General features: G+C 38.3%; 1 protein-coding gene across 1 annotated transcript in view; it reads left to right on the top strand.

Annotated features, from left to right (window-relative positions):
* The window catches only part of LOC107567192 (dedicator of cytokinesis protein 3-like), a 278,352-nt gene extending 262,852 nt beyond the window's left edge, over nucleotides 1–15,500 (top strand). The window contains exons 42-54 of the mRNA XM_016252833.1: nucleotides 1,550–1,716; nucleotides 1,810–1,896; nucleotides 2,941–3,120; nucleotides 3,344–3,427; nucleotides 3,516–3,632; nucleotides 4,819–4,937; nucleotides 7,543–7,675; nucleotides 10,270–10,351; nucleotides 10,574–10,692; nucleotides 10,823–10,910; nucleotides 11,754–11,873; nucleotides 12,765–12,847; nucleotides 14,756–15,500. Of these exons, the coding sequence (XP_016108319.1) occupies nucleotides 1,550–1,716; nucleotides 1,810–1,896; nucleotides 2,941–3,120; nucleotides 3,344–3,427; nucleotides 3,516–3,632; nucleotides 4,819–4,937; nucleotides 7,543–7,675; nucleotides 10,270–10,351; nucleotides 10,574–10,692; nucleotides 10,823–10,910; nucleotides 11,754–11,873; nucleotides 12,765–12,847; nucleotides 14,756–15,337 (1,961 nt within the window). The 3' untranslated portion in view covers nucleotides 15,338–15,500. The remainder of the gene's footprint in view (nucleotides 1–1,549; nucleotides 1,717–1,809; nucleotides 1,897–2,940; nucleotides 3,121–3,343; nucleotides 3,428–3,515; nucleotides 3,633–4,818; nucleotides 4,938–7,542; nucleotides 7,676–10,269; nucleotides 10,352–10,573; nucleotides 10,693–10,822; nucleotides 10,911–11,753; nucleotides 11,874–12,764; nucleotides 12,848–14,755) is intronic.
* Nucleotides 15,501–27,359: the final 11,859 nt, after the last annotated feature.

Raw genomic sequence — 27,359 nt, 5'->3', positions numbered from 1 at the left:
TGTCGAGGGCATGACTACGAGAGACTCGAAGCCTTTCAGCAAAGAATGCTGGGAGAATTTCCACAAGCTATCGCCATGCAGCACCCAAATCAACCAGATGAGGGGATTTTACAGGGTGATGCCCAGTGTATCCTTCGCCAAAAAAAGTTTTGGGGTCTCTAATTTACATTTAGACTACTCTAAACGAAATTTAAACTTAAAAATGTAACTTTCATGAAGTCATGAATTTACATTTTAAATATGTTTTAATATAATTTTGCATAAATAAAATAATTACAAACATTCTTCAGTTGAATTGTATACTACCCAGACACTTTAAAAATTCTAATTTAAACTTTCATGAAGTCATGAATTGACATTATCTTTTGTGGGTGATTTCTCAACCAAATTTGATGTCCAATTAATATGTGATTAATTAGATTAATTAATCGCCACATCGATTGACAATAATAATATATGCATACATATCTACACTGCTTTTCAAAAGTTTGGAATCAGTAAGACTTGTAATGTTTTTTAAAGAAGTCTCTTCTGCTCATCAAGGCTGCATTTATTTGATCAAAAATACGGAAAAAAAACGGTAATCTTGCAAAATGTTATTACAATATAAAATAATGGTTTCTATTTTAATATCCTTTAAAATATAATTTATTTCTGTGGTGCAACGCTGAATTTCCATCAGCCATTACTCCAGTATAAAGTGTCACATGATCCTTCAGAAATCATTCTAAAATGCTGATTTATTATTAGAATTATAAATGTTGGCAACAATTGTGCTGCCAAATATTTTTATGGAAACTGCGATACTTTTTTCAGGATTCTTTGATGAATAAAAAGTTTAAAAGAACAGCATTTATTCAAAATATAAATCTTTTGTAACAATATAAACCTTTGCTATCACTTCTTAACAATTTAACACATCCTTGCTGAATAAATAATGATAATAATGAATAATAATAAATCAGCATATTAGAATGATTTCTGAAGGATCATCATTCTGAAATGATGCGGAAAATTCAGCTTTGCATCACAGAAATAAATTAGATTTTAATGTATATGTATATTTCACAATATAATTTTTTCCCCTGTATTCTTGATGAGCATAAGAAACTCCTGTAAAAAACATTAAAAATCGTTCTGATCCCAAACTTTTGACCAGTGGTGTATAGTATCGTTCACTCTAATAAGATCATTTTTTTGTTTTGTGTGTTTTTTTTTTTTTAATTCTAATTTAAAAATGTAACTGTAATTTGTACAATACTTTTTTGTTGTCCAAAAGTCTATACCACTTGTAAGTAAAAGAGTAGTTTGGACACTCTGCAAAATATCTTTTTTTTTGCTTTGCACATAAATAAATTAATTAAGTTGAAATTTTTTTTTAGGGTTTTCTATTCTTTTAACCATGAAACCAGGGGCCTGTTCGTGGGGTGTTACAGAGTATTTGTTAAATCTAGCTAACAAAATATATATTGTGTGTTTGGGTGGTCCAGACGCTACACTACTTGTTTGTAATATAGTAGCTGTTTGTCCTTCATGTAAAGCTCCATAGACCTCCAGATCTACGCTGTGACTCCAGTTTCAGAAAACAGCGATGTGCTGCAGATGGACCGCGTGCCAGACCGCATCAAGAGCTTCTACAGAGTCAATAATGTCCGGCGCTTCCGTTACGACCGGCCCTTCCACAAGGGCCCGAAAGACAAGGACAATGAATTTAAGGTGAATTTGAAGTTCTTCTCTAGGAACACTAGTGGATAAATTAGTTTAACACCAGGCGCAGGCTGAAGTTGCATCATGTGTGTGTTTTCTCAGAGTCTCTGGATCGAGCGGACAACACTCATCCTCACCCACCCTCTGCCTGGCATCTCCCGCTGGTTTGAGGTGGATAAGCGTGAGCTGGTGGGTGACTCATCCAAACGAAAGCCGAATGTATCATCAACATAATGAGGCCACCATTTTAGTCTGTTTATTAAATCTCAAAGTCAATCATTTGGAGCTGATAGCCTCATGGGCAGCTGTTTTTTTATGATTTTGCATAAATAATTAAATAATTGAAATTTATATTACTCAAACACTAAACCAAATTTAATTTTAAAAAGTAACTTTCAAATTTTTAATTTAAAAATGCAACTTTAATGAAGTCATGAATTTACATGATTTTTGCTTAAGTAAAATAATGTCTAGTTTAAATGTACACAAGCGCAGTTTAAATTAAAAAAGTTAACATTTTTAATTAAAATTGCTTTCATTAAGTCATGAATTTACATATTAAATATGTTTTAATATGATTTTTCATATATAATTAAATAAACAAAAACTCTTATATAAATTTATACTACCCAAACACTAAACTCAATTTAAAGTTACAATTTTAACTTAAAAATGAAATCAATCAATCATATTAAATAAAACATTTAAAAGTTAACTTTCATCAAGTGATGAATTTACATGTTGAATATTTGTAATATGATTTTGCATAAATAATTAAATAAATAAAAACTTACAAATCTAAATTTGTACTACCTAAACACTAAACTCAATTTAAAGTTACAATTTTAACTTAAAAAAGATAATAAATAAAAGATTAAATTAAAAATCATATTAAATTAAAAATTAAAAAGTTAACTTTCATCGAGCCATGAATTTACATATAGAATGTTTTAATATGATTTTGCATAAATAATTATTCTATTCCATTTAAATTTGTACTACCCAAACACTAAACTCAATTTAGACCGACAGTTTTAACTTTAAAAATTACTTTCATGAAGTCATGAGTTTACATATTAAACGTCTTAATATACTTTTAAATACTACTCAATCACTAAACTCTGGATAATAGTTTTATAGTAATGTCAATATATATGTACAGATTTACTCAACAGAAACTGTAACATGCATTCAGAGTGCCTGTGTTTACCTCGTGTGTGTCCTGTACTGTAGGTTGAAGTTAGTCCACTGGAGAACGCCATATATGTGGTGGAGAACAAGAACCAGGAGCTGCGCACCCTGATCAGTCAGTACCAGCACAAGCAGCTCCACGGAAACATCAACCTGCTCAGCATGTGCCTCAATGGGGTGATCGACGCCGCCGTCAACGGAGGAATCGCTAGATACCAGGAAGTCAGTGCAAACTTGACCAAATGTGATTTAGAAGTGTTGAAAAGAACATGGTTTCTCTAGGCAGAGACGTTTATTGTGCTTTAGAAAGCTCACACTAGCAGAGCCGCTTCTTCATGTTCAGCTGACAAGCTTTTTGTTGCCCAAATGAGTGAACATCAACAGTTCAGTCTTCATCCAAAAGTATGGTTTCATAATAAGTTTGTCGACTGTGTTTCTATGCCAGGCGTTCTTCGATAAAGAGTACATTAGCAGTCACCCGGAGGATACGGAGAAGATCACCCAACTCAAGGATCTGATGCAGGAACAGGTGAGCACCTCCAGAACGTCTTCATTTTAACCACTCAGAAGAGATTTATAAACATCAGATAATGGTTCTTATTGAATAAACCGCACAGGTTCATGTCCTTGGCGTGGGTCTGGCCGTCCACGAGAAACTGGTGCATCCGGAAATGCGTCCACTGCACAAGAAGCTGATCGATCAGTTCCAGATGATGAGGAGCAGCCTCTGTCATGTGAGACCTCACATCTGCTTCTCAGGAATTTGATTAATTTTCTGCCCCAATAATCAAAATGTAGATACAGACCCAGATAAATCAAAATGCATTTTAGTTTTATTGCAGCTATGTTGGCTTATCTGTCAACCTGCAACACCCTAGCAACCGCAGAGCAGCACCCTAGCGACCACCGAAGAAAGCCCGAATCGCATAACAACTAGCATAAGACATCTCACCAACATGTGTCTATCTTAAACATGTTAGCAACATGATAAAACATACTAGCAATTGCATAGCAACTGCTCAGAACACCCTAGCCACTGCCAAGCATCGTCATAGCAACACCCTCACAACCACCAAGAACACCCTAGTAACTGCCTAGCAACACTGTATCAACCATTCACAACACCCTAGCAATCACCTACAGCATCCTGGGAACTTCATAACAACACCCTCACAACCACCACGAACACCCTAGCAGCTGCCCAGCAATCCCCCCCAAAAAGCACCCTAGCAACTTCCCAAGCAATGACCAAGAACACCCTAGTAACTTCCTAACAACTAGCTTAAACATGCTAGCAACATAAAACATACTAGCAGTTGCATAGCAACTCTTTAGCAATCACTCATAGCAACTTCTTAGCAATTGCCTAGCTTTAAACTTTAAACTGGTCTTTAGACTTCAAGCTTGTATAACTACTTCAAACTTTGTGGTCAGGGTTCTCAAGCCAGCATCAAGGTTTGACTTGACAAACTTTTTTATTTAGTTTAGTATTATATGTTATTATATTTATAAAATAAAATAAAAAATATATATATATATTTTTGGCTTTTAGCCCAAGTCTGTTAGTTTGAGGTAATTAATATATTATTTTATACCTACAATCTGACATTTTTTTAGGAAAATGGGCCTTTTTCAAGGAAATTGATGATTCATCATGCACTCATGGGCGTTTCCAAATATTTGTCCAATCAAATGCTTTCTAGATTAGGAATAATCACCCAAACTTCCTGTTTGAAAAGGAAATATAAATACAGGAAAGAAAACTTTTGAAGGTATTTCATGGGGTTTTTAAATACATTTTACTTTTCTCACTTTATTCTTTGCACAGATTCAGTATTTTTGTAAACTATATTAAATATGAGCTGGCATGAGCACAGACAGTGTGTATATTCAGAGTAGTGTTTCTATGTGGCCCTGCAGGGCCTGCCCGGTCTGGAAAAGCTGAGTCCGGCCTGCTCAGGGTCCAGCACCCCACGCGGTATCCTCGCCACCCACAGTCCCATGAGTCCTGAAAGTATCAAGCTCATGCACCGGCACAGGTCAGTCCACCGGTACAGACACAGTTACGCATGCACACAGATAGAATGTGTATAAACTATGCATTCAAGCCAGAGAATGTATTAGAACAAGACTGTATAAAGATTAAAGGAATATTTCAAGTTTTAATGCAACTGTAAATGCAATTAAATTATTTTCTGTGGGATTTGGCAGCACAATGCAGATGCTGTAGCTTAGATTGAACATTCTTTTATTTTGAACATAAGTGAGATATATACACTGAACAAAATTATAAACGCAACACTTTTGTTTTTGCCCCCATTTTTCATGAGCTGAACTTAGAGATCTAAGATAACAAAGAGTGAAAAATTTAAGGGGGTCTGAATACTTTCCGTACCCACTGTATATATATATATCAGTGGTGAGCGGTGACTTTTTTTAACCAGGTATGCTGAGTGATAAGACCGCCCCCCTAAATTGCTTTTAGGACACTCAAAAGGGATCACAGATCCCAAATAGCTAAGAAACACCGTGGCAGTTGTCGATTTAAAAGTATGCACATTTCCTACCTTATTTGTAAATTAAATTCATCTCCAATCCTTCTTCTATCGTTTCAAGTTTATCCATTATTCGAATGCAAGAAAAATATAGCTGGTTTCCAAGTAAAAACCGGCAAATAACGTTTACACGTAGTTATGATACATAATCAGAGGGTGGGGAGATGGAGGGATTCCCCCGCTCTATATATCTCTGCATCTGCTAAATGATTTTTTTTATTCCCAGTGAATAGAACTCCCACCCGGGTGACACTACTCCAATAACAGACCATGCAAAATACCCAAAAATATTTAAAATATTGCAAAGTAACGTTGCAACCTTGCAAACAACAAAAAACTTTTTTGCCCAGTCTTGCTTTATACAAGACTTTAGATGCCCAGAAATCCGTGATCGTCGTTGTCTGATTCTCCTTTTCATGATGGGCCATACATTTTCAATAGGAGACAGATCTGCTGGCCAGTCAGTCACATCCACATGTGTCTACGAAACCACGCTGTTGTAGCACATGCAGAATGAGACCTGGCATTGTCTTGATCTAATAACCATGGACTTCACATGAAAGATGTCATCTTGATGGCAGTATATGTCTCTGTACAATTCCAATATATGCCTCCATGTCAATGGTACCTTGGCACATATTTCAGTCACCCATGCCATTTGCTCTGCTGAACCAAAGACTCAAACTACTTCAGTCTGTGTGCATTGAATTTATTTAATACACGAGTTTCACAATTTGAGTTGAATTACTGAAATAAATTAACTTTTCCACGACATTCTAATTTATTGAGATGCACCTGTACTACGACAAACATTTGCTTTTGCACCTGTACTGAATGAAGTCTGGATGGTCCCTTTCGCCTTTGGGACTGACAGTTTGATGGCCGTTTCCCAAAAAACAAGCTGAAATGTGGACTCATCTGACCACAGCACACATTTTCAGTCTTTTGGACAATCTAAAATGAGCTTGGGCCCAGAGAACTCGCTGGGGTCTTGATGCAAGTTGCATTTCTTGATGCAGCGGCAGAGTGACAACATTTTTCCATAGTACTCCCGAGCCCATGTGGCTATATTTAACACACCTGACCTATTACCAATTCACCAGCTTATTGTGGACTGTGGTCTGTTCCAACTTGTGTGTTGCAGCCGTCAAAAAAAAAAGAAAATTTTGTTTATATTTACAAAATACATTTAAGTTGGTCAGTGAAAACATAATTGTACCTTTGTGAATTAAATGAAGGTTGAAGGCAGTTAACAAACCACAGATTCTTGATTTTATTGCATTTTACAAAACTTCCCAACTTTTCTGGAATTAGCTTTTATTATATTTTTATATTTTAGTTTTAATTTCAGTTTTAGTAATTTTATGTTGTTTTGTCATTTTTGGTAGTTTGTTTATTTATGTTTATGGTATGAAATAGATTTTTTTTCATCTAATACCGAAAACTATTTTTAATAACAATAACAACCTTGGTCCAAATTGTGTATGTATATTCAGGATTTTATTCCATATATTTTTATTCCATATAATACTTGTTTCCTGTGTGGCGCCTTGTACTGCATATATCACATTGTAATGAATTTGTGTAGTCTATGTGTTCTACACACATATATGTGGGTTATAGAGAGATATTCCTGTTCTCTGTAGACACAGCCCTTCCTCTCTCTTCACAAACACTCCTTGACCGTGTATTCCTCATAAACACACGTACGCGCTCATGCTGCCCACTCTGAGCACACTAGCTTCAGCTCCGCCACGTCTCTCTCATGTCTCTCTCTGTTTGTTCCTCTCTCTCCTTCTTTCTCTTCTGTCACTTTCCTCACGTATGTTTAACATCCTTCTGTGTACATGCTTTACTCTCCTCTTTCTTTCTTATTTATTTTGTCTTTTTCTTCCTTTTTTCGTTCATACTTGCATGGCTGCCTGTGTTCTACCACCCTACAATCTCTCTTTTCTTCATCTTGATTGATTTTCCTCATCCATGCATGTGTTCCCCGTTCTACACTTCTCCTGCTTTTCTTTTCTACCCCTATATTCCCTATCTCTCTCCTCCCCTCTCTCTCTCTCTCTCTCTCTCTGTCTATCTCTAGCCCTCTGAATGTGTTGGGCTCTGTCCGCCACTCCTCCTCTTCTCTCTCCTCTCACACCTCCAGTGAGACGGGAAACCTGCTCATCCTGACGGACAGTATGATGGAGCACCCAGAGGACCTCTACCGCATGCAGGTGAGCTACATGCGCTCTTAATACATACATATAGTGTGCAAGTTCACCTTAGTGACCAGACAAAACACCCTAGCATCCACTTTAGCACTCAAGTATACATCTAGCAATATCCTAGTGCAGTGGTTCTCAATTCCTGTCCTCGCATATCACCGCTCTGCACATTTTGTATGTTTCTCTTATCACTTCAGATGTTTTTTCTATTCAACCGTAAGTGCCCTGCGAAGTGGACATCACAGGATATTCTGCTATGATTCCAGTTCGAAGGGAGCATATATGTTCCATTCCAAGGGCATTAGAGTGTGCAAGACGTGAATTTAATTGTATTTATTTACATATTAAGTCACTTCACTGGATTTCTCGTGCTCTGGGAATAGGGAGCAAAGAACACTGTGTTAGGTTACAGTGTGGTTATCTGAATCAGGTGTGTTAAGAGAAAAATATGCAGAGTGGTTGTACACGAGGACTGGAATTGAGAAACATTGTCCTAGTGTAAGCTCTCCGGTTCTACTCAACCCGCTCCGAGTGGGATTCAAACCACCCTTTCTGGCATGGGAAGTGGGTGTGCTAACAAGGATGCTAAAGACTGCAACCTCTAGCGTCAGTCGTTAGTGCACCTATTCAGGCCAGGGAAGTGAGGTTTACCTGCATAGCAACCTAGCCCTAGCAACCTCTTAGAAAACTCTAGCAACACCATAGTAACCGCTTAGGACAGCCTAACAACTACCTGCAATGCCTTAGTTAGCAATGCCTTAGTTATCACCCAGAACACCATAGAAATCTAGCATCCACCTAGCAACATCTCAGCAACCAGCCACCACCTAGCCTAACAACAAAACAGAACACCTTAGCATTTGCATAACAATGCCCTAGCACTGCTAACACTCTAACAAGCACCTACACTATCCTAGCAATGTCTTAATGTCGCATGTAAGCTAACACACAACCACCCATTACCTAGCAATACCCCAGCAAACCCTTCAGAAACAATCAAGCAACTGCCTAACTACATCCTAACTACTAACATTGCTTTACCTAACGTCTGCAAAGCAAGACCCAAGCAACTGCCTAGCAACACCCTAGAAACCATGCAGCAACTATTAATTACCTGTTGACCTCTCAGAACACCCTAACATCTCCATAACAATACCCTAGCACCGCTTAACAACATCCTAGCAACCACCAATAACTTTCAACCTAACTACCGCTTAGCAATACCCTAGCAACCACCTTTAATCCAGATTCAATTGGCACGACATGACAAAAGATAATAGAACCCATTATTAAACCCATTATTATCAGTGATGCTGTCTACATTGAATGCGGTGCGACACGACAAACCCCCGACAGTAAACTGATGTCTCGTTTTATTTATGACATGCTGAAACAAAGTACAAATGATTTGCAACGGTCAGTTTGTCACGTCCAGTATAGACAGCCTCTAGCTTTTGTGGCATGATGCGATGCAAGCAACAACGGTCACATCCAGTGTAGACGCAGTGTTGGCATTAGTACCGCAGCAACCACCCATCACCTAGCAATACTCTAGCAACCCCTCAGCACCGCAGCAACCACCCATCACCTAGCAATACTCTATCAACCCCTCAGAACAAACTAGCAATTGCCTAACAACATCCTAGCACTACTTAGTAACAACCAAGCCACTGCCTAGCAACCACCCAAAACACCCTATCAACCTTGCATCCACATATTAGTGTCAACCACTTACAACTTAGCAATGCTGTAGCAATGCCTTAGAACACACTAAGATCTTGGTAACAGTGCTCTAGCATTGCTTAGCAACACCCTAGCAGCCACCAAGATCATCCAACCTAGCAACCAGCCATAATATCCTAACAACACCAGCATTAATGAACACTCATAATTAATCTACAACCACCCATCGTCTATCAATACCCAGGCAACTAAGAACCTATAAACTGCTTAACAATATCCTGTCAGCACTTATTAACATCTTAGCAACCTCTCACAACACTCTAGCAACCACTCAACAATGTCCTAGTGATCACCCAGAACACTGCATCAATCTAGCATCCACCTAGCAATTTTCTAGTACCCCACCACCTAGCAATTGACCGCTTAGCAACACCCTAGAAACCACCATGATCATCCAACCTAGCAATACCCTAGTAACCACCTATAATATCTTAGCAATGCCATAGAATTAGTACACACTCATAGCAACCCAACAACCACCCATCACCTTGCAATAACCTAGCAACCTCTTATAACAACCTAGAAATGGAACCTGAGCAACTGCCTAGCAGCACCCTAGAAGCCACCATTTAGAACAACCTAGCAACTGCCTTACAACATCCTAGCAACAACCAATCAACTGCCTAGCAACACTGTAGAAACCACTCACCACCAAACAACTCCCTGACAACTAGGGCTGCAAAGGAGTGGAAAAGTTCCAGGAAATTTCCAGAATCTTCCCAGAATCTTTAGAAACTTTCTAGGATTTTGAAATTGTCCACCCTTTGCAACCTCTTAGAACACCCTAGCATCTGCACAACAACAAGAACACTGTATCTAATTTTTTAAAGTACTGTTTTCCCCCCAATGTAACATTTCAGCCCAGTCCATCATCGTCCAGTTTGAGCTCGACACATTCAGCTCCGTCTCAGATGATCAACTCAGGGCATGGCAACATCAGAGGTAAGTGCCAATAAACTTTTCATAATAACTCCAGGTTTAACCCTGAGTGTTTCCCAACCAATGTTTGAGAACTAATCTATTGTCGTTTGAACATTAACTTACCGTGGTGACAGTCAGGAATCTTAGTGCTTCTAGCTTCACTCAAAATAACAGCTCAGGTGAAATATGGCTTTTCTAGTCTCAACTTAAAACGTAGAGATGTTTTATTTACTTTCTCTGCAGTTGGGTCCCCATCACTACCTGACAGATACAGACACAACCGAGAGATGTTAATGCTCCTACCGCCGCACAGGGACCGTCCCAGCAGTGCCATGTACCCCAACATGACCGAGAACGGACAGGTATGTCTACCTCAAGGCACAGCTAATTTGATTTTTTTTAATCCAGTAGACTATGCCAGAAAATTTGGTGAGATGATGGCAGAAATATAATATTAAAATACATATTTTTTTCTTTTAAATGTTTCACTAGCCTACTAACCATCCGAGGGCTCTTTACCATCAGGTTATTGGTCCCTGCAAACCCTGCAGTGACCCCAATCTCTTTGTGGCTGATAAAGGTATGACTGGGTGTGTATGATTCTCTGAACCAACTGTACCCCTCTATTCCTTCACAGTCCCACATTTCCCTCAGATCAGGCAGAAATCCACAATACACACTGCATCCGAAATTGCATACTGTCTGAGCAGGTACTGCATTTGATGAATAACTAGCTTTGTGTCCGGTAAAAAGTATGTTCTATGTAGGATGGGTCTATGAATGCATGCTATCCGATCATTCAATCCAGAATACTAATTCGTATGCATCACAGCTTCCCTTAATATTTGGAAACTGCACACAATCTGTTAAAATTCATGGTCGCTTCATTTTTAAAACTTAATTTTTGCTGTTGGCAAACCAAACCAATTCAAGCCAAAGTCTTTGAAGGGAAGTTACTTTTTCACTTTTAATAACATTTTCAGCCAACAAATGTAAATGGTGAGTTTCAATGCTGGCCTAGACTGGTTTGGAGCTGATGTAACTGGTTTATCAGCATAACCATGTGAATTACTAGTCTGGGGTGCGTTTACCAAAAGCAACTATGGTCGCAATTTCCATCGTTACCAATAGAGTTCAGTGGAACAAACCACCATAGTTAGCTAACAATGCTTTTGGGAAACACACCCCTGGTTAGTGCTTGTTTAGCGGGTTCTCCAACTCAACATAACTGGTTCTTTGTGAATGTTTGGTAAGGAAGTCTTGTTTGTTAGTCTAGTTTAGCAGCTGGTTGGAAACACCAGTCATCCAAACCTCAACATTTTAAGCAGGAATTCCTGAGGTATCTGACATTCAGATGAGGATCCAGCGGGTCAATAATGAAACCTGTATGTATAGTGATGGTGGTCTTTGTCCTTTCTGGCAGTGTTGACAGCTCCCAGCAGCTGGAGTTTGGACAGTGGCACCAGGGACACTCTGCCGTTCCTCTCTGCTCATGTCGGGAGTGTGATGGCCCCACCAGTTCCCCCCCGCACCCTCCCTCCCGGTAAGAATCAACGGTATCTTTGAGGAAAGGTTTCAATGAAGAGAAAGACATTTCATGAAACCATTCCTTTTATGTTGTATCATTAGTTATGTTGGATCTTCTACACATGATGAGGTGCCACTGTATGTCTGTTCAGCTACACAAGCTGATTTGACAAATGTTTGGAATGCATATCTGCCAAGGTGTGCATAGACTGTTTGGAGGAATTTATGAAAACATGAAGCCAATAGAGTTAAGAAATCTAAGAAATGAAAAGGTGCCTAATTAAAATATTTGCTACATTGTTAAATTTTGTAGTGGAATCTTTATTAAATTGGACTTGGCTTCGTTAAATATCCTCCTGTTGCTGCATCTTGAGGGACATAGTTGAATCACATCTCTAAGCTTAAATGCATTTATAGAAGCAAATGGGTGATTGACAAATAACATTTTTTACACACACATTGTTTTTTACACATTGTTCACTATTTAAATATTTTGTCTTATTTTATTTTAAAATGCACATGCCAGTAATTTATAGGAAAAAAGACAAGAAAAAATACTAGGGGGTGGGGGGTATTGCTATTGACATTTTGTTTGATTACAGTAATATTACACATCACATCAACTATGCAAATGTAGCATACTCCCTTTCACCCACCCTACATTGGACATGTGGCATCCTGTCTTTCTTTTAAAAAGTTTTTCCCACATTTGATCATTTGCTGATCCATTGCTCCCCATTCACTCTTTCCCACCCATTATTCTCCTCTGAACATCAGCCAAGTTCAGAAAGAATCCTTCCTAGTGCTTGCTGAGTGAATGTGCATGTCGACGTGTGTTTGCGCGCAAGTGTGTACCGGCGTGTGCTCTTTCCAACCCTGGTTCTGTCCAACTGTGTCTCCCCTTTAGGACACTTCTTGATGCACTTTGATGCTTTCCACCACCAGATCAACGAACTCCCTCCAGCTCTCCCCACGCGCTCTTTAAGAAAGGTATCCTCCACCTAGATGTGTCCTGTTAGTCCTCGTCATGCATGCCCGCACTAGCATTCTGAGATGTCTTACGTCCTGTTGACCTCAGATGTCCCCCAGTCAAAACACCCTGAGCTGAACTGTACTTGAGTCTGGTTTGGGATATTTTTTGGTGTTTGGGAGTTGGGAATTTTTGGTGTCCCTAAGATGCTAAAGTGTTTTGGGTTCATATTGTAATTGTTTCATATGCATTTGTATATGTATGCATCAGTAGTGCAATTTTTGTGTGTCTGTGTATGTATGTTGTTGGGTTGTATTTTCTCTGGAGATCAGTAGGATGAAAATTTGTAAAAATGAAATTTGTAAGGTTTAGTCATCCAGCAAATTATACCAAGCGAATTAGAAAAAAAAGAACAAAAGCAATTTGTCAAGAGCAAACAATACACCGGGGCTAGGGGGGGCTATAACCCTGTCAGAATTTTGAATAGCCCCGGTTTAGCCCTCATTTGCACTAAACCACGGCAACAGACGTATCGTCCTTCTGTAGGCTATATGCAATCCAATACATAGTCACTAAGGTTGTGATGTGGTGTTCGTTTTAATGTTTTATTTAAGTTTTAAGTATGCACAGTTCTGATTATGCATACAAATGTATTGTGTTGTTAATGCTAAACGCATGGGTGCTGTCCACTTCTGAAGTCTTTCCTTTGTATGTAAAAGTTTTTGTCATTGTCTTATGGTCACTTGTATTAAGATTATATCTATTTTGATGAATTTGCCTATTCATTGGCAAAATATAAATTAAAACTACACTTCTTTTGAATATGGTGTGTACCATAGCTGCTTTTATTAAAAAAAAACGACAATTTCTTTATGAAGTAACTGACGTCATCAATATCATTTATTTTCTTAGCACCCTCACATATTGGTCTAGCCCCCCCTTAGCACCGGTAGAGAAAAAATTCTGGCGCCGTGCCTGATTAGACACATAGATGGGGAAGGAATCTAAATTAAAAAGTTAAAATGGAGAAATATTTAAATGTTTTGAGAATTTAAAAAAATGTTTTATTGTACTGTAAAATATTAAGTCACAGTTAGAAGGTACACTTCAGCTCTGATTGTGGCTTTAAGAAAGAGGTGTTCAATCCTGCTCCTGGAGATCTACTTTTAAATCCAAATTTGATAAATATTCCCGGAAGGAGCCAAACAAGGTATTTGGGTTTATTTGGCTGTGTTGCTTACTATGTTCACTGCTGATGTTGGGAAAGGCCATACTTCTGAGCAAACATGTTTACAAGTCTCTAATATACAGTATCAAATCATTTTTGAATTTGTGAATAGATTTCAGTCATGGCAACTCATTAACAACTATTAATGTAAATAGAATGTGCATAGGTTTGGTATTGATGGACTAGATCTCTTATGCTGCTGCAGAGCAAGTAGACTTGATTCTGCTAAATGCTTGGATCATAAAATTAAAAGAAAACATGGTTTTGCTGCTAGAGAAAGGAAGATCCCCCTGCTGCAGATTTAGGCAGGTGGTCCTGGGGAGGCGGAGGGCTAAGATGAGGACATGCATAGCACACAGCTAGTTAGAATGTGAATAGAGATTCATGGCTGAACTATTCATTTCTAATGCAGGTTAGTAGACAAGTTCACCCTCATGATATTAAGGTTGACTGAATGATGACAGAATTTAAAATGTTCTATGAACTATTCCTGGAAGTTCATGGAAAGATAAACAAGTGTGATTGACCATGGGTGGAACTAAAGTGTGCATAAAGATAGTTCTCCAGGAGGTAGGTTGAGCACCCTTGCTTTTAGATCTTACTAATGTCATCCTACTGGTCTTTAGTTTTAACACTGCAACATATAAGGTCTTCATGCAACATATTGTATATAAACACCTTGTTTACCTTTCCTCACCAGTCACCCCTGCACCCTATACCTGCCTCACCCACCAGTCCACAATCGGGCCTGGATGGCAGTAACTCCACCTTGTCTGGCAGCGCCAGCAGTGGCGTCTCCTCCTTGAGCGAGAGCAACTTCGCTCAGTCCTCCTCTGAGCCTCCAGCTCGAGCTGACACATTGGACTCGATGCCGAGCAGCCAGGCCTGGACCACGGACACGGAGGAAGCCGAGAGTTCCTACCTCCCTGTACGCTACAGCATCTCCGAGCCTGAAGTTCTGGACCCTCTCAAGCCCACTCCTTGCCGTAGTCACTCAGCCCCACTGGGCGTAGCCCCAGGGATGCCCACTGACGGACACCATCATCACCTCCATCTCCACCATCACCACCCACATGCAATACACATCACCCACCCACACTACCACCACCATGAGCCTGCACCTGCTCTGCCTCCCAAACCTTACCTGAGGGAAGGGTGTATCCCTGAAGAGGACCTGAGGCCGGTTCCAAGGCCAATGCCCCGCAAGATCTCCCAGCCTCTGCTAACAAACAAGGAGGAGCAGGCCAAGGTGGCCTGGGAACACAGCATCAGTGAAGAATAGATGAAGAACAAGGTTCAGCTTGGACTGTTGGCTTTGGTGTGATAGGTGGTTGGGTTTTGGGAAAGTTCCATGAAATGACTGGGTTTGAACCTCTACTCTACATCTCATGTATCCAGTGTAGGTCTTTGAAACCTTTCAAGAAGTGCTTGATATGTTGCTGAGCTTCTACATGCTTGTGAGACTTTTTGTTTTGTGCTTAGCGGTTGTTGATTGGGAGTTGCCCAGGAACCTTGAGTTCAAACTGCTTGTAGAGCCCAAGATACTTCCCCTCATTAGGATCAGTATATTGATTGGATAATGCAGATATGGTAAGAATCCCGAAAGTTGTAAAGGTACAAAAACAGACTTTCAGATGAAACAGGAAGCACAAAATCAGATTAAGGTGGTTTTCAGGTGTACCAGATCCAAGCGTTTCATGTATTCAAAGATAGATACACCTCTTGTCAAGGTCTACAACTTGTTAACACTTCATAGTCATCGTTACAATAGTTTTGATTGACATCATACACCTTCAAAAATAATGTTGATAAACCTTACCAATAGACATTGTTCAGTTCTGGTTGGGATGCACTTTAGCACTTAACCTCAGAGCACCAAAAACCTCATTAGTTTTGTCTATTTTTTATTCAATTATTTAAAAATAATTTAGAAGTGGCCAAAAGGGGATCCTTAGATAGTGGCTAAAATTGAAATAAAGTTCACTTACATCTCGCTAGCCCACATAAGGGTGGATTTCGGATGATCTCTGAGGACGTTTGAAGCTATCTTCATTGACTAAGCATTCTCATTTCTTCTGACAAGATACTTCCCAATCCAATGCAAAAGCCTCAGACATGGTTTTATTAACACATTGGTTGATATAACATGCTAACACTTCATTACAGACCTAAAAACAATTAACAGAATGTCTGTTACCTCCTGCACAGTTGCGGGAAGTTTCTCCTCAGAGAGAATCTGCACTGATGTGACAGTAAGAGGCTTTTACAATCTTCGTAAAGCCTCATTACACCCACAATATTTTCGTGCTGTGAAAGCAAATCAGCCACTCTGAGCGCTACTACCCCGTTACACTAATAACACAACAGCCAAAGTGGTTAAATCAAAGACATTTCACAGATGTCTCCTCACGGTAAAGCGGCTTTTGGTCTCAGTAGGTTCCTTTGGGAATTTATTTCCGTTCCTCCGAGTTGACAGTTTTCATAAAAAAGTATATTTTTAGATAGAGCTGTTATAAAATTCCAAGACTTTAATATAATTGTATAGTATAAAAAAAAATACAAAAAGACAGTTAGAATAAATACAGCTTAGACTATATCATATACTATATTGCTATGAAAGATTATATCACACATTTTTAAAGGTGGAAAGGAGGCAAGATTCATGAGTGTGTTTTATGTTGTGAGTTGAGTGACTTCGAAAAGTCTTACAGCTTCTGATAGATGCAAATTCGGTACCTGATGGTGTTTGCATATTAACTTCTGACGAATTGAAAGTATATGTTATTTAAAAAGCTAATTTTTATGTACAATGTGCATGTTCTCTTCAGTGGTGGTAATAATATTACCCTACATCACTTGAAGGGAGGGTCTGGTAGAGATATTGCTTGTACTGTATATCTACACATCCTCATCCACAGCATCATTAACTAGCATTTCATGACATCTGAAACTGGTAATTATATCTGCTTTGAGCAACACACTGCATATTGAGTCTGGGATAAACTTAAGTGGCAGAAAAACGTAAGGCGGCAAGTGGTAAAATATATATTTTCAATGTTAATCTTAGTTTTCAGTCAGTTTGTGTAATGCTGACTAGACCCGCCCACAGTGAAATCTCATTGGTCCAAAATCCTGCTCCACAAAAACAAACAAAACAAAACAAAACAAACAAAAAAAAAAAAATATATATATATATATATGATTGGTTGTGACTGCATTGGATAGACAATTTATTTTTGCTGGATTTTTTTTAAATAGGCCTTATCTTTTATTTAATTATTTAAAATTAAATGTTATTATTATTATTACTATTATGGGTAATAATAGTAATAATTATATTAATTAATTATATAATAAAATCCTGTTAATTTTATTATATAATCTAAACATTGTTTTTTCTTTGTTTGTTTTGCACTCTTAAGCCCTACACAAATATATTATGTGGTTTAATTTGGTTTTACATCATTTAATTAAGAAAATATGTTATGGGTTTGAAAATTCATTTTTATTTATTAAAAGTTCTGGGATACAAACACAAAAGTATATACTTAAGGCTGCTCGTAGTATGAAATGTACTTGAAGAATCTTAAAAGCAAAAGGCAAGTTTTAGGCAAACCTACGGGGTTTCTGTGTGCTTTTGTAATATGAAGACTGTACTGTTTATGGCAGGATATGTACAGAGAGAAATACATGTTATTTTAAAGACTATGACTGATAGTCAGGGACGGATTAATGCACGGGAATACCAGGCACGTGCCCAGGGCACTAGACCAGAGGGGGGCCCAGCCGAAATAATGCTCCTCCAGGAACGCGATTTCAACCGTGCCCCTTCAGGATTTTAAGCAAAGTGGATTTTGAATGCAGCTTCCAAAAGACCAAATAATATATTTTTTTATATTTGATACGATTGAGAACGTTCAGTGCGGCACAGAACCAGCTGCCAAATTCAAATCTGCGTTCGTGCTTTGGCTTGCGTTGAGCCAGACACGTTTTTACAGTGCTGAGCATTATAACCAATCACACAGGATTCTGTTGGGCTTATGAACGCAATGGCCAATCAGAGGCATTCAGATGAGTCATCGCTGAAAAGCCTGTTTCGTTCAGTGTGCGTGTTCTCTGACTGAATGCTGCTCCCTGGCGAATTCTCTCATCATAAACAAAGCGCAGATGTGTACAATGATAAGATATTCATTTCACAGTATAAACAGCTTCAGTGGTTATAATGGGAGTTGTTGAGAGTGCTTGAACTCTGTCTAGACTGCAGTTAATATTCTTTGATAATGCAAATATTCTTTGCTCTCTTTATGTACAAAGAAAGTGTTATAATTAGTAAACATATCTACAAGTTAAAAGACGGGGTTTATGCATAGGCTAGTTAATAGATTACACTAATATTAGGCTACTTTTCCCACAGCCCATTATAGATAAACTAACATGATCTATAAAGGTGCAAAATGCATTTACTTATATTTGAGAATCGTGATATTTTATGATATAGTTAACAAGTTTGGGAAAATTTCGAAATAAAAAAGGAACAAAATTTCAACCGAGAGGAGCCTTTAATCGGTCTGTGCCCAGGGCACCGCTCCATGGAATCAGTTCATACGACTCATGCTCATCTTTTAAAACAACACAAGCTTTGTCTGAGGAACAGACTTTAATTTACAACCCAGACTCACTGGAAAATGTGCCAGTGGTAGTATTTCTGCAAAATATTACATTGTTTCTTGCATCTTTTGCAATACTTTCCAGATGAAATGTCCAGTGAGTGGCACTAAAAGTGTTCAGTTTTTTTTCTCCAAAACAGATGAATGTGAATCTGGCGCTGGTTGTTGTACGTATTGGGATATTTTGGAAATGGATTTTCCAGTGAGTGGCACTAAAAGGAAAATGCTCTATTAACGTAATCTTAAAATAATGTACCATCTACACTAAACCTAAGCGTTAGTGAGCAAACATGAGATAAAAATGCATTTGCTGAAGCATCCATGTCATTTTAGCTTGTTAATACTTTTAAGTTTATTAATCAATAATCTACCTCTGTAATCATGATTTGTGAGAAAGCACAAAGTTGTTAGTATTTTACTGCCATTAGTGTTCATTTTAACTGGAAACTGCAGGTAGATAACGTTTTTCCAATGAGTCTATGTTATAAATTTGGGATGCTTTCCCTCCACCAGCTCTTCACGTAAATTTTAATATACCACTTGAAGATCGATCATGCCAGGTTTGACCTCAATGATGCTGATTGGAAATGGTTTTCACGTGTCACATGACCCACGACGACAGTAAACTAAAATATGTGATAGTGAGAATAAAATATGAGAGCCAGGGACAGATTAACGCACGGGTTTTAAGCAAAGTGGATTTTGAATGCAGCTTCCAAAAGACCAAATAATATATTTTTTTATATTTGATACGATTGAGAACGTTCAGTGCGGCACAGAACCAGCTGCCAAATTCAAATCTGCGTTCGTGCTTTGGCTTGCGTTGAGCCAGACACGTTTTTACAGTGCTGAGCATTATAACCAATCACACAGGATTCTGTTGGGCTTATGAACGCAATGGCCAATCAGAGGCATTCAGATGAGTCATCGCTGAAAAGCCTGTTTCGTTCAGTGTGCGTGTTCTCTGACTGAATGCTGCTCCCTGGCGAATTCTCTCATCATAAACAAAGCGCAGATGTGTGTACAATGATAATATATTCATTTCACAGTATAAACAGCTTCAGTGGTTATAATGGGAGTTGTTGAGAGTGCTTGAACTCTGTCTAGACTGCAGTTAATATTCTTTGATAATGCAAATATTCTTTGCTCTCTTTATGTACAAAGAAAGTGTTATAATTAGTAAACATATCTACAAGTTAAAAGACGGGGTTTATGCATAGGCTAGTTAATAGATTACACTAATATTAGGCTACTTTTCCCACAGCCCATTATAGATAAACTAACATGATCTATAAAGGTGCAAAATGCATTTACTTATATTTGAGAATCGTGATATTTTATGATATAGTTAACAAGTTTGGGAAAATTTCGAAATAAAAAAGGAACAAAATTTCAACCGAGAGGAGCCTTTAATCGGTCTGTGCCCAGGGCACCGCTGTGTCATAATCCGTCCCTGATGATAGTTCATCACTAAAGGCCTTTTTATGGCCAGCGAAAGCAAATACGTGCAAATGTTTTGATAGAGGACCTTCCTTAAATGTGGGAATCTCTCATTCATTACATTAATAATATTCCTGTCTGTTTTCCTAGTCAGACATTAACTGCAACTGTAACTCAGTCTATTCATTTGTATGCACTTCCTCCTGAAGTAAAACTTAGCTAACTGGTATGCATTTGTAGATTATTATTATTTATTATTATTTTTTACTTAATTATAATCATATAAGGATGAAGTAAGTGTCTTATGTCTCCATAGACATATAGAAATGGTTTAATTGATGAGTTATTAATAATTATTTATATTAACCTTAATATTGTAAGGTTAATTGAGACGATATAAACCATTTTTTATACTGAGTGATCAGGGAAGGAACTGGAATCTATGCAAAGATCGAGTGTTATAAGAGAGTGTATATGTGACGGCCCATTCTGTGAATATTAGCACTGATAAACTAAAAAGCATTGATATTTATTGTTTTGAGCATTTCTTATAATGGCTTTCTAGACATTTTGCATGTAAATACGGACTGTGTGTGTCTTGTATTCATTCACCATCATAATTTTGCTTGCATATCCAAGCAAAAAAAAAAAAGTTCAAAACGTATTATAATCACAATTCATCAAATGAAAGTTACTCATTTGGCACAAGCAACCATGTAAAGAACAAGTGTACATATTTTACATGTTTGATATCTCCGTGGAGGCAAACCGACAGCTTCGAATTCAGAGTTTCAGATTGAGGGTGACATTTTATTTTTTACATGATGAGGTTGCCCTGATCAGCATCTATAATTCAATACCAGATCAATACTTCTGTTCATGTATACGCCGATAAGTGTGAATTGCTAATTAAATATTGGGTTTAATTTCCTGTATTTTGCTGAAAGGATTGATCGTCATATATTGGAAATGACCATTTCTGGTCATCTAAGAGGATGAAATGGGTGAGCAAAGGGAGAACTATTTTTTTTTGTCTCTACATATGAAAAACGGAGTAAAGAGGGGTACTGAACACTCTGGTCTGCATTACAGTTCGTATCACACCATGTTTGGCTTTATTTAGTGTATATACTCCTTCAAAAGCTTTGTATTTATATGGTCAAGAGGGACAAATCATGTATAGACTGAGATTAATTGTCTGCCTTGTACTTTCTGATGTAAATGTGTTTTTAAAACTAAACTGCGAACATGAAAAAGAAAAAAAAAATCTTTCAATGGCCTAATCACTACAGTTATTTTGTGTGTATTTTGCATTGAAATCTGAAGAGCGTTTTGTTTCACCATGCAGAACTACGAAAACCTTTGTACAAGTATTCTCAAAGTATTTTTTCTGTATATATTGTGCTAGCATGAATAAATGTGGTGTGGATTTTAGATGTAAATACACACTTTTTTTTTTCCTACTCACTTAACCGCTGTGATGTGTAATTCATTAATAATGCCTAATATTAAAGATAATGTTTTATTGACTGATATTTGCCTTCCTTCCTTTCTTTGGAATAGAGTGTACAATCAGCATTTCTTTCTTATTCAAAATATTAACGAAACTAGCCACTGAATAAAGAAAGAAAGAAAAAGTAATTGTGACTTTTGTATCACAATTCGTGACTTTTTGTCTCACTGCCTTTTTTTTCTCACAGAAATGTGATATAAACTTGCAATTTTGAGGAGGAAAAAAAGTCACAATTGTGAGATATCTCGCAATTCTGAGTTTACATCGCACAATTCTGACTTTTCTGCCATATAATTTAAAAAATAGAAATAAAATAAAGGTAATTGCAACGTTTTATCGCATATATTCTGATGAATTTTTTATCTCCAATTGCCAGTTTATATCTCACAACTCAGACTTTTCTTCTCAGAGTAACATCTCACAATTCTCCATTTATATCTCGCAATCCTGACTAGTAGAATAGTACACCGATCAGGCAAAACATTATGACCACCTTCCTAATAATGTGTTGGTCCCCCTTTTGCTGCCCAAACAGCCCTGACCCGTCGAGGCATGGACTCCACTATACCCCTGAAGGTGTGCTGAGGTATCCGGTACCAAGATGTTAGCAGCAGACCCTTTCATTCTTGTAAGTTGCGAGGTGGGGCCTCCATGGATCGGACTTGTTTGTTCAGCACATCCCACAGATGCTCGATTGGATTGAGATCTGGGGAATTTGGAAGCCAAGTCGACACCTCAAAATCGTTGTCGTGCTCTTCAAACCATTCCTGAACCATTTGTGATTTGTGGCAGGGCGCATTATCCTGCTGAAAGAGGCCACAGCCACCAGGGAATACCGTTTCCATGAAAGGGCGTGCATGGTCTGCAGCCAGGGGCGGATTTAGTGATTTGAGGGCCCCAGGCAAAATATATGAATGGGGCCCTATGTATTTGCACACATTTAAAAATTTAGCCTTGAGGTTCCTTTTGTTGTGATGCCTGCTTGCTGCTGCATAATGGTGCCCCGCAGTTGTATCCAATGTTATAATGGCTTTCTTTCATGTTGTAGACCATGAAATAGCAATTGATTTACAGTTTTCACAAAAACAAAATAAATGATAAACCTCACAATTGATCCTTTAAACATTTTTTTAAGAAAAGAGATGAGTTGGAAGTATAAAAGTATAAAACAGGGTTATGTGGGTGGATTTTCACATTGGTCTGAACAAAAACTGCAAACGGGATTATTGAAAATGCACATTGATTCTCTGCCAGCAGGAAGCGCTTTTGGAAGGTCAGAAATATAGCGGTTTCCCCGGTTACGGCTGCAAACAAAGCAGTGCTGCTCATAAACCCTACGTTATCAAATAAAATGAAAATGCCATGGAAAGTTTTCTGAAGACAGTCGGTTCCCTTCATTCATTCATTCATATAAAAACTTGAATTAGTGAGAATGAGAAAAGTGTGAAAAAATATAGGCTATATTGACAAGGAAAGTCCAATGATGATTTACCAGCATACGCCTGTGTGCCTGCGCTCATACACTCTACAAAGGCTAATTATAAACTTTAAAATACACTTATTTTAGTTATTTTAACTACAAATTTAAATGAAAATTTAAAAAAAAAAAAATGAAAAGGAAATTATTACATTTACACACCTAAGGATATATCAACCAAACAAGTAACTCGGTGTATGTGTCCTCTACTGTGTCCTTCTCATAAATGAGTAAGCGGCATTTAAAACATTAAACACAGCTTCAGTATACTGTTGCTCAATATTTAATTACAGCTTCAGATGCATGATATTTTCATTTGCTACAAGCAGGATACACAAGAAGTGTGTTCAACTCGGACACGCAGATGGTTGTCGTGGTGATAAACACTGTAAAAAGCAACCATTCGCGTGGCTGCGCTTAATAAACCTTTGTACAAGTATTCTCAAAGTATTTTTTCTGTATATATTGTGCTAGCATGAATAAATGTGGTGTGGATTTTAGATGTAAATACACACTTTTTTTTTTCCTACTCACTTAACCGCTGTGATGTGTAATTCATTAATAATGCCTAATATTAAAGATAATGTTTTATTGACTGATATTTGCCTTCCTTCCTTTCTTTGGAATAGAGTGTACAATCAGCATTTCTTTCTTATTCAAAATATTAACGAAACTAGCCACTGAATAAAGAAAGAAAGAAAAAGTAATTGTGACTTTTGTATCACAATTCGTGACTTTTTGTCTCACTGCCTTTTTTTTCTCACAGAAATGTGATATAAACTTGCAATTTTGAGGAGGAAAAAAAGTCACAATTGTGAGATATCTCGCAATTCTGAGTTTACATCGCACAATTCTGACTTTTCTGCCATATAATTTAAAAAATAGAAATAAAATAAAGGTAATTGCAACGTTTTATCGCATATATTCTGATGAATTTTTTATCTCCAATTGCCAGTTTATATCTCACAACTCAGACTTTTCTTCTCAGAGTAACATCTCACAATTCTCCATTTATATCTCGCAATCCTGACTAGTAGAATAGTACACCGATCAGGCAAAACATTATGACCACCTTCCTAATAATGTGTTGGTCCCCCTTTTGCTGCCCAAACAGCCCTGACCCGTCGAGGCATGGACTCCACTATACCCCTGAAGGTGTGCTGAGGTATCCGGTACCAAGATGTTAGCAGCAGACCCTTTCATTCTTGTAAGTTGCGAGGTGGGGCCTCCATGGATCGGACTTGTTTGTTCAGCACATCCCACAGATGCTCGATTGGATTGAGATCTGGGGAATTTGGAAGCCAAGTCGACACCTCAAAATCGTTGTCGTGCTCTTCAAACCATTCCTGAACCATTTGTGATTTGTGGCAGGGCGCATTATCCTGCTGAAAGAGGCCACAGCCACCAGGGAATACCGTTTCCATGAAAGGGCGTGCATGGTCTGCAGCCAGGGGCGGATTTAGTGATTTGAGGGCCCCAGGCAAAATATATGAATGGGGCCCTATGTATTTGCACACATTTAAAAATTTAGCCTTGAGGTTCCTTTTGTTGTGATGCCTGCTTGCTGCTGCATAATGGTGCCCCGCAGTTGTATCCAATGTTATAATGGCTTTCTTTCATGTTGTAGACCATGAAATAGCAATTGATTTACAGTTTTCACAAAAACAAAATAAATGATAAACCTCACAATTGATCCTTTAAACATTTTTTTAAGAAAAGAGATGAGTTGGAAGTATAAAAGTATAAAACAGGGTTATGTGGGTGGATTTTCACATTGGTCTGAACAAAAACTGCAAACGGGATTATTGAAAATGCACATTGATTCTCTGCCAGCAGGAAGCGCTTTTGGAAGGTCAGAAATATAGCGGTTTCCCCGGTTACGGCTGCAAACAAAGCAGTGCTGCTCATAAACCCTACGTTATCAAATAAAATGAAAATGCCATGGAAAGTTTTCTGAAGACAGTCGGTTCCCTTCATTCATTCATTCATATAAAAACTTGAATTAGTGAGAATGAGAAAAGTGTGAAAAAATATAGGCTATATTGACAAGGAAAGTCCAATGATGATTTACCAGCATACGCCTGTGTGCCTGCGCTCATACACTCTACAAAGGCTAATTATAAACTTTAAAATACACTTATTTTAGTTATTTTAACTACAAATTTAAATGAAAAAAAAAAAAAAAAATGAAAAGGAAATTATACATTTACACACCTAAGGATTATATCAACCAAACAAGTAACTGCATATCTACTTGGGTTCTTATGAACAAGTAAGCAGCATTTAAAACAATAAGCATATAATACGCACTGTTGCTCAATATTTAATTACAGCTTCAGATGCATGATATTTTCATTTGCTACAAGCAGGATACACAAGAAGTGTGTTCAACTCGGACACGCAGATGGTTGTCGTGGTGATAAACACTGTAAAAAGCAACCATTCGCGTGGCTGCGCTTAATGTGCATCTCGTAGATGAAAAGCATTTTAGGGGGCCCTTGGCTTTTGGGGGCCCAAGGCGGTTGCCTACCTTTGCCTAATGGGTAAGTCCGCCTCTGTCTGCAACAATGCTTAGGTAGGTTATATGTGTCAAAGTAACATCCACATGGATGGCAGGACCCAATGTTTCCCAGCAGAACATTGCCCAAAGCATCACACTGCCTCCACCGGCTTGCCTTCTTCCCATAGTGCATCCAGGTGCCATGTGTTCCCCAGGTAAGTGACGCACACGCACCCGGCCATCCACGTGATGTAAAAGAAAACATGATTCATCAGACCAGGTCACCTTCCATTGCTCCATGGTCTAGTTCTGATGCTCACGTGCCCACTGTTACTGCTTTCTACGGTGGACAGGGGGTCAGCATGGGCACCCTGACTGGTCTGCGGCTATGCAGTCCCATACGCATCAAACTGCGATGCACTGTGTATTCTGACACATTTTCATCAGAACCAGCATTAACTTCTTGAGCAATTTGAGCTACAGGAGCTTGCCTGTTGGATCAGACCACACGTGCCAGCCTTCGTTCCCCATGCGCATCAATGAGCCTTGGCCGCCCATGACCCTGTCACCGTGAACCACTGTTCCTTTCTTGGACCACTTTTGATAGATACTGACCACTGCAGACCGGGAACACCCCACAAGAGCTGCCGTTTTGGAGAAGCTCTGACCCAGTCGTCTAGCCATCACAATTTGGCCCTTGTCAAACTCGCTTGCCCATTTTTCCTGCTTCTATCACATCAGCTTTGAGGACAAAATGTTCACTTGCTGCCTAATATATCCCACCCACTAACAGGTGCCGTGATGAAGAGGTAATCAGTGTTATTCACTTCAACTTATGCCTGATCGGTATATAATATAGGCCTAAACTTAGAACTGCGAGGGAGAGAAAAAGTTGCTATTAACATTTTTTTTTGGTGGAAAAAACATATTAGACAGATCAAATGATAGCTAAGTTTTAAAAATCACTTTAAAGATATAAGAAGTTCACACAGCTGCTATAACGATACAATATCAGAATTACTTTCAGAGCATTTTTCCCTAACTGATTAAAAAAAACAGAATCCATCTGAAGCATTTAACATGGCATACCACATAATTACGTTTATAATAAACAATGTTATCGTCTAATGCTGCAGATTCTAGTTTTCGCTAGCTGTCGTTATTGTTCTTGGTGTGAACAGTAATGAGAACCCAGTTGAACTTTTCATTTAACATATTCATTATAGTAACTCTTTTCTGAATGAAGGCTAATGTGGTTTTATTGAGCTATAGCAAAAATATTTAACACATTTTGGAGTTGAATTCAGGTGTTTGAAACCAACATACCATGGTATTGCCTTCTTCTCACAGCACAGTACTTGTAATGTGAGGGAAATGTCACAGTCAAGTCTGGTAAAATTGTCTTCTTTCTTACTAATGTAAACATTAATAGCTCGTTTTGCTTACTGGAATGATTTGTTAACTTATGCAATAACGTCAACGGATGACAAAGAACTACAAACATGGCGCTGGTGCAACTGACACATCATCAAGCCCTAAATCGTCAACAAGAGAATTCTCCTTCATAACCAATCACAGGCCGCCAACTGGACTCACTCCCTGGATAAACGCCGCACATCCAATCGGGAAAGAATGCGTGTTGCGACGTCACGAGCCAGCCAATAAACGAGCGAAGAGTGGACCGGCAACCAATCAGATGGGAGAGTG

The sequence above is a fragment of the Sinocyclocheilus grahami genome, unplaced genomic scaffold (assembly GCF_001515645.1).
Source record: "Sinocyclocheilus grahami isolate Dianchi unplaced genomic scaffold, SAMN03320097.WGS_v1.1 scaffold1132.1, whole genome shotgun sequence".
In the NCBI taxonomy this organism is placed as follows: domain Eukaryota; kingdom Metazoa; phylum Chordata; class Actinopteri; order Cypriniformes; family Cyprinidae; genus Sinocyclocheilus; species Sinocyclocheilus grahami.
The sequence above is the reverse complement of the archived record's forward strand: the minus strand, read 5'-3'. Positions and strand labels throughout refer to the sequence as shown.